Source organism: Cupressus sempervirens, chromosome 5 (assembly GCF_028749045.1).
Source record: "Cupressus sempervirens isolate cs-2001-9-10 chromosome 5, ASM2874904v1, whole genome shotgun sequence".
Lineage (NCBI taxonomy): Eukaryota > Viridiplantae > Streptophyta > Pinopsida > Cupressales > Cupressaceae > Cupressus > Cupressus sempervirens.
This window is the reverse complement of record NC_143122.1, coordinates 426,046,003-426,053,025: the sequence shown is the minus strand read 5'-3', so window position 1 is coordinate 426,053,025 and position 7,023 is coordinate 426,046,003. Positions and strand designations below refer to the sequence as shown.

Below are 7,023 nucleotides of genomic sequence, written 5' to 3'. Positions count from 1 at the left end.
AAAATTGAGAATGTCGAAAATGAATAAAAATGAGGCCATAAAATTGATTTTTCTGCCCCACGGTGGGCGCCAGGAATGTGAGTGTTAAATATGGACCTCTAATTTTAGACACACTTCAACATGATCATTGTTTGCTAGTAACATCCCAAAATGAATATGAGATAATTCATTTGGTATGTTTGAACAAGGTGATCTATTGCCTTCTAACTAGATGGGGTTTTACTATACGCTCTCAGAATTGAGACTTTAGTAACTAGACCAAACTAGTACGAAGGTTTGAATGAATGTTAATGCAATCTAATCTATGTTTTTTATTTTTTTTGCATGCAAAGATATAGATTAATCTAAATGATTTTCAAATTAATCTAAGAACAATGAAAATAAAATTAAGCTAAATGAGTGCATTTTAATCTAGATGACGAGCATATAAAAGAAAAGAAGATTTGAATGCAAAGTGCTTGAGTCATCAATCCAACAACAATTTGATACTCTTCATGTGCATCCTCCCAAATTAGAGGCCAAGAGTCTCTTTTTATAGAATCGTGGATCCAATCAACGGTCAAGATTAAACCAACTACACGATTCAAATTGAATGTGAGATTGAGTCCTCCATTTTTTATGGAGTTGAATGAGATGAAATAGGAGATAACATTGATCCATTCAAATATTTGCTCATAATTATTTTTCTAATTAATTAAATAATTAGTTTCAACAATTATGATGAGCATATTTGATTAAATCAATATTTTTAATTCCTTTTTCATATGAGATGAATTAGGAAAGAATATTGACTCATTCAAACATGACATCATAATTTAATATTTAACTAATTAAATAATTGGTTTCAACACTTATGATATGTATATTTAATTAAATCAATATATTTTAATTCTTTTTTAATGTGTATTAGTTAAAGAGGGTGGATTTAATTTAATTAAAGTACTTACGACATATAATTAAATTAATCCATTTAAGAGGTTAATTTAGCTAATTTCAATCAATATTTAGGAATTAAATAAAGTATGTGATTAATATAGATTTAGGGATTTTCTACATTTGACACTCAGGTTGAGTAAAGATGATAAAAATAGATAATGCCTAGTAGAATAGGAGTTAGTTCAACAAATAGATGTTGTAAGATTGATGCACTGAAATTGGTTCAGAATGCCAATGTGCCAATTTAAGGGTATTATAGTAGTTAGCAAGACAACTATGAATAATTTAACCTAGGGGCTAAGGAAGTTGAATGAGTAAGCTATGACTTTTGAAGCTCTTTCTAAGGATCTACATGTCCAACCCTTAGTGAGTGTTAATTTCACTAAAAAGGCACACTGCAAGGATACATGTCCAACCAAGCATGCAAAGGCCAAAGAGTGTGATGCTAAAACAAGGCATGTGCTTGGCCCTACCACTAGGTTATGCCATAAGGATAAGGGGAATACTCCCATTGAAAATATTGTTAGTAATGTTAGGAGCTCAAATCCTTATTTTATTCATAAGAATTTAGACGTAGTTAATAAATTGAAGGTTTCTCAAGTTTAGCCCCCTATTTTACATTTCTATTGCTAGATGTTGTTCTTGTTGTTGATTTTCTCTTGGCCATGTTGTTCATTTGTTGATATTTTTAACTTGGGTTTCTAGTCCCTTAAAACTAGTTTTCTCTTAATAGAAAAAAAACTCTCTTTATAATGGGTTCAGAAGGTTTTCAAGCAAATGGAAAAAAATAAAAATCAAATGCAATGAATGATATTGGATCATAGAATGCAAAGGTAGTTTAGTCCACTTATAATATGCCTTTGAAAGGGAGATCCAAGCATCAAGGCCTTTAACATATAACCCAATCTTAGATTTCAAGTTTTGCAACAATTTAATTGTAGGGTATTTGATGAAATTGAGGATATCACAATTTTTATATGGTCTCAAAATGAACTAGGAAAGTCCATACTAAATCAAGTGCCAACTGTAACATGAAATTATTTTGGTAAACAATTTATGATATTATAGTTTGTTTGAATGTAGACCTATATGTGCATAAAAAGAAAAGTGGATTCATTTTTTGGGTAAGAGTGTTCCTTATCCTAATTCTACTTCTTTTTTAATGATGTTATGTTTTTCAACATGTTAAGTATGAAAACATGAATGACCTATCAAAAAGGTTTTGGAAAAATAAGCTTCTACAAGTTATGTTATATTTCTACATTTCAACAATAAGCTTAGTTTTATTCGGATTTGTGGGACAAACTTTTGATCTCAACGAGCTTTCAATTAAAGTTAAATTTAATTTTCAATTTTGTAGAGTTATTATTTGAAGTAGAAATGTTAATATAAAAGTAAAGATTTTTAATAGTTATTAATAATAAATTTTTTTTTTACCTAGTTTAGAAGTTTATTTTGTTCTTAGAGTTGATATAATTAGTTTATGTCAAAAAGATATAAACCACTTTTGTGCAAGAGTCTAAGTATAATTATAAAAGTAAAACACAATAATATGAATGCCAATAAATATGAAATTAAAGAATATACTATTATGAATAAATATAAAAAATCTAAATCAAATATAATAAAACTATTAGAATATGAAACTTGTTTATATATATATACACATACACGTGTTGAGCCATTATTGCAGAGACAAGTTCACATAGATTACCACAATAAGCAAGTTTCTATACTTTTATAGTGGCACGATACGCGGTTCAATTAAAAATGAGCACTCAATTTGATGAAATTGCACAGAAATGAGTAAAGCAAGTTTAATCATAACTTCAGCCTTCAGAGTCACTTTCGCCATTTAATATTAGCATGCACCCTGACCCCTCACCTTAATCCTCTCTATTTCTTTAAAAACCGTCTATTTTCAAGCAAATAAGTTGATATTAATCATTTCCATAAACTTGTAGTCACTTTTGATTCAGACCCATTGACAACCTTAAAATCAGCATGTTTTCAATATTTTAGATTATAGTTTTGTAGAAGTCTTCAAATAAGAATAGTTTCCATTATCTGTAAACATAACAATACAAATTACATAATACCCATTGTTTTCAATTTTGGCTGGGTTACTACCACAATAAAATAATTAAATTCATCACCCACTATTGAATAAGAAATGTATATTTGGTCTTGGATCTAAATCCCGTTGAACAGCCATATTAGGATAGAGATAAAAAGCATAAGAAGAGAAAATAGTGGAATATGGAGAACAATAGACATAACACTGGTCAGTATGAATTTTCTGATAGAGCAAAGAATCTGATGCCACAGTCCTTAGCAAACTGGAAGATCTGGAGGAGGCTGTTCTAAAGTTGATGAGTAATCTCCCCCATTTTCCACGACAAACACCATGGCCAAGCCCCACCCTATGTGCACATCCAAATGACAGTGCATCAACCATGTTCCTGCACATTCATATAATTTCATCACACAATTAGTTCCCGCATGGCTATGAAAATAAGAATTAGAAAGAGGAAGTGATATTTACCAGGGTTGTCAGCAACAAATCGAATAGCAGCCCACCCATTTACTGGAACATTGACAGTATTGCGCATGGGAGGATCCACAAGATTGAATTTTGATGGATCTGTTGCTGCATTGTAGTTCCCGAATCCTGATCCTACTATGTAAAAATCATATCCATGCAAATGAATTGGGTGGCTTTCGCCCATGAAGATATTAGTCCCCTGAAGAATCACCTGCACTGCTGTGTTATATTTCAACACTTTCACAGTAGTCGTCTTCAGGGGAGCCCAGAGGCTCCTACTTATGTTCTGTCCAGTGTAATTGAACTGCACTGGAGGAGCATCAGGGAAGCCATTGCTGAACACTCCCTTGATGCCAAAATGATGGGCTTGGAGAATTGATGTAGTGGATGGAAGAACAAATGAGTGGTTGTTCATACTCGCTGCAAATCTTGTTCCATTGGGACCTCCGCATGAATTGTTTGGGCATGGAATTAGCCCCAATCCCACCGTGAAAACAAGACTCTCATCTACTTTCTGAGGAACAAAAACAGGGTGGTCTTGTGAGGCGAGGCTTTTAAGGCCCCTAGCAAACTGGGTGGCGGTTTGTGTGTCATTATACAAGGGAAGCTGGGGCATAACAGGGGAAGAGTTTCCATTGCTGTATTCAAAGATGGCAGTGGTTGTGGTGTTATCAAATGGGGCTCCTGGAGCGCTGGCATATGCTCGAGCAGCAATGTAGTAACTTCCTCCTCCTTTGTTGAAAGGCACAAGTAGATCTGTGGTTTGGCCAGGACCCAACATCAACACACTTGTTTTGTAGGGCTTTGTGTACGAAGCATCCACTCCTACCACGGTTATCTCGTGGTTTGCAATGACTACAAACAGATCAGTATTGAGTGCAGCGTTGATCAGCCGGATGAGATTAGTCTCCCCTGTCTTGACAGGAAACTTAACTGTACCTGTATTTATCAATGTTATTTTATCATCAGTGCATTGGAAGCAATTAAAACTATCAATTCTAAAACTAGGTTCTAGAATAATTTGAAGGCACCTGTGCTTGAGCACTGGTACAGATCTCCTGGCTGCCCGTTGATAGTGAAAGCATTTGAGATGTTAGGGTTTGCTCCTGTTCGTGTTGCTTCATTCACCACATCAATGGGATTTCTGTTCCACCATTCCCCTGATCACAAATACCACTTACACATATATTAATAAATGGACGCTGCAATCTTCCTCACAAATTGTACCATTGACTACATTTGAGAAAAATGAAAATATGAAATTTTCAGCATTTGATCATCATAATCTTTATATTTTGTGATCTAAAACAACAAAGTTTTTGATAAAATTTTGCTGTGTTTTTGTGAATCTGAAAAAGAATCATATTTGACTCTTTTCTTTCTCTTTGGTGCATTTTGTCTGTAGAAGAGCCAGGGCCTAATATGTGGCAAAAGAAAATATAGAGGAAGAGTGTAGGAGATAAAGGCGCTGGCTAAGCTTCAGACAAAATGTATCAAAGACAAAAAATAGTCCAACATTAATTTTCATAGATTTACGAAAATCAGTGATTTTTTTCAATTGTTTTTTTGCTGTTTTCAATCACAGAATATGGAGATCATGAAGATCAAATGCTGAATTTAAAAAAATAAATCCATTTTACTTTTGATGTTTTGAATTTTGATAAACAATACATTTTGTCTAGAGCTTACCTAACAGTACAGGAATCTCTTGAGCAGGCTTTGGGAAGGGATAAGATGTTCCTTTCTTGGGACTTATGATTAGGGCTCCATACACAGTTGCTCTGAGCCATGAGCTGTGGGCGTGCCACCATAGAGTACCTTCTTGGCCGCTAATGGTGAATCTGTACGTGTAACTCCCGCCAGGCCGAATGGGGCATTGAGTTATATACTCTGGTCCATCAGCCCACGCTGTACGCATCTGGCGAACCCCATGCCTAAAACAAATGTTCAATCAGATGTCAGAAAAAGTATTACTAGTATATATTTCATAAGAACAATATGAATTAAGAATTGGAAAAATAAATCAACTTTGATTATTTAATACTTTTTACTTAAAATTAAATCTTAGTGTGTGATGTTTAACCCGTCCACAAAATATTAGATTAGTGCTAAACATACCAGTGAATGGTAGCATTATACTGAGCCTTATTAATGACTTTGACAATGAGAGTGTCTCCATTAGAAACAGAGATCGTTGGCCCTGGAAACTGACCATTCACTGTGATTATATTATGCGTTTGGCAAAGTCTTGTCACCGGCTTAGATTCAATCTGTAATGGTGCACAAAAACCCAAGTTTGAGTTAATCTCAAAGCCATTGGTGCACATTATTCATTAAAATATTATAAACTAAAACATCATAGCAGCTAACAAGATACTTACAACAAAAGTGTGACTTTGAGTATTGACTGAGTTTGCCACAGCATTAGCACGAGCCAGAAAGAAAATGCACAAAACTACCCAAAAAGGCTTTTGTAGAAAAGCCATGGATTTAAAGAACTGCTGATTGAATCTTACATCGTCCATAATTGATCTCTCAATTAACTTGGAGGTCTTGATTCTTGTTGCATTTAATGCGAAGTGAGATGAAGTATTTATATGAGAAATTAGGGTGCCAATAGTGGATTAGTTGGGTCGGTGACCGATTCAATGGAACAGTTCGCCAACAAACAACAAAGTCAGAGTGAGACACGTTTTTGCGTAGACATTGGAAATTGCTGCAACGTAAGTCGTTGTTTATTTCCATCATGGACTTTCTTCGATGGTTGTTACCAGATCGCTTTTGATGGACAGGAAACGATAACGGTGTTTCTTAGCACAAAGCTTCTCTTGATTAAAAAATTTATCCAGTCAGTAAGCTGTCACTTTATGAAAAATCAATGAAGATGACATGTTAATCCTCTTGCCAACGCTAAAGTTAATGAAAGCTAGTAGCAACATTATCACCACCCACCCCTCGACTCTTCATTGTTTCTGTGTGAGAAATATGACATTTGTACATCCCTAATAGTAGAATCTTCGCGACTCCAACTCTCTAGGATACCTGCAATACTGAATAATGTAACACTTTCAAGATTAAGTGCAATACATGTACAACAAAACTATTTAACCATGGCTAGATATCAAGAGTCTAGAACACTTCTCTCTAACTCGTTCATTGATTCCTTTTGTCAGCAAATGTACAACTTCATCATGGAACTTTGTTTACGAATAAGACTTTTCTATTAAAGTATAATATCAAAGTATATATTTTCAAAAGGGTCACGGATATGAGATTGTCTCATGAGAGTCACATAGCCAATGATTAGAAAACAACATCAATTATTCATAAAAAAACAAATAACATAAACCTCCTCTTGTGGCCAAAGTAGTGGCAGCCGAGGGTAGTGGGTCATGGTGATCATCTTTACCCTACACCTCAATAGGGTCAATGAGTGGATATGGAATAGACCACTAGTAATGAGGATTCTCTTTTTCTTTTTTTTTCTCCCTCCTCTCTCTTGGGAGGTGAATTGCCATGAACAAGATGAGGAAACCACTCAA

At 34.4% G+C, this 7,023-nt stretch overlaps 1 protein-coding gene across 1 annotated transcript; it reads right to left on the bottom strand.

Annotated features, from left to right (window-relative positions):
* Positions 1-2,965: 2,965 nt before the first annotated feature.
* Positions 2,966-6,058, bottom strand: LOC149556607 (laccase-12-like). The gene is made up of 6 exons (XM_089831001.1): positions 5,863-6,058; positions 5,600-5,751; positions 5,171-5,415; positions 4,513-4,641; positions 3,482-4,420; positions 2,966-3,398 (listed from the first exon to the last, which is right to left on the bottom strand). The coding sequence occupies exons 1-6, from the start codon at positions 6,004-6,006 to the stop codon at positions 3,268-3,270; spliced, it is 1,740 nt and encodes a 579-aa protein (XP_089687127.1). The 5' UTR covers positions 6,007-6,058; the 3' UTR covers positions 2,966-3,267.
* Between the last annotated feature and the right edge of the window lie 965 nt (positions 6,059-7,023).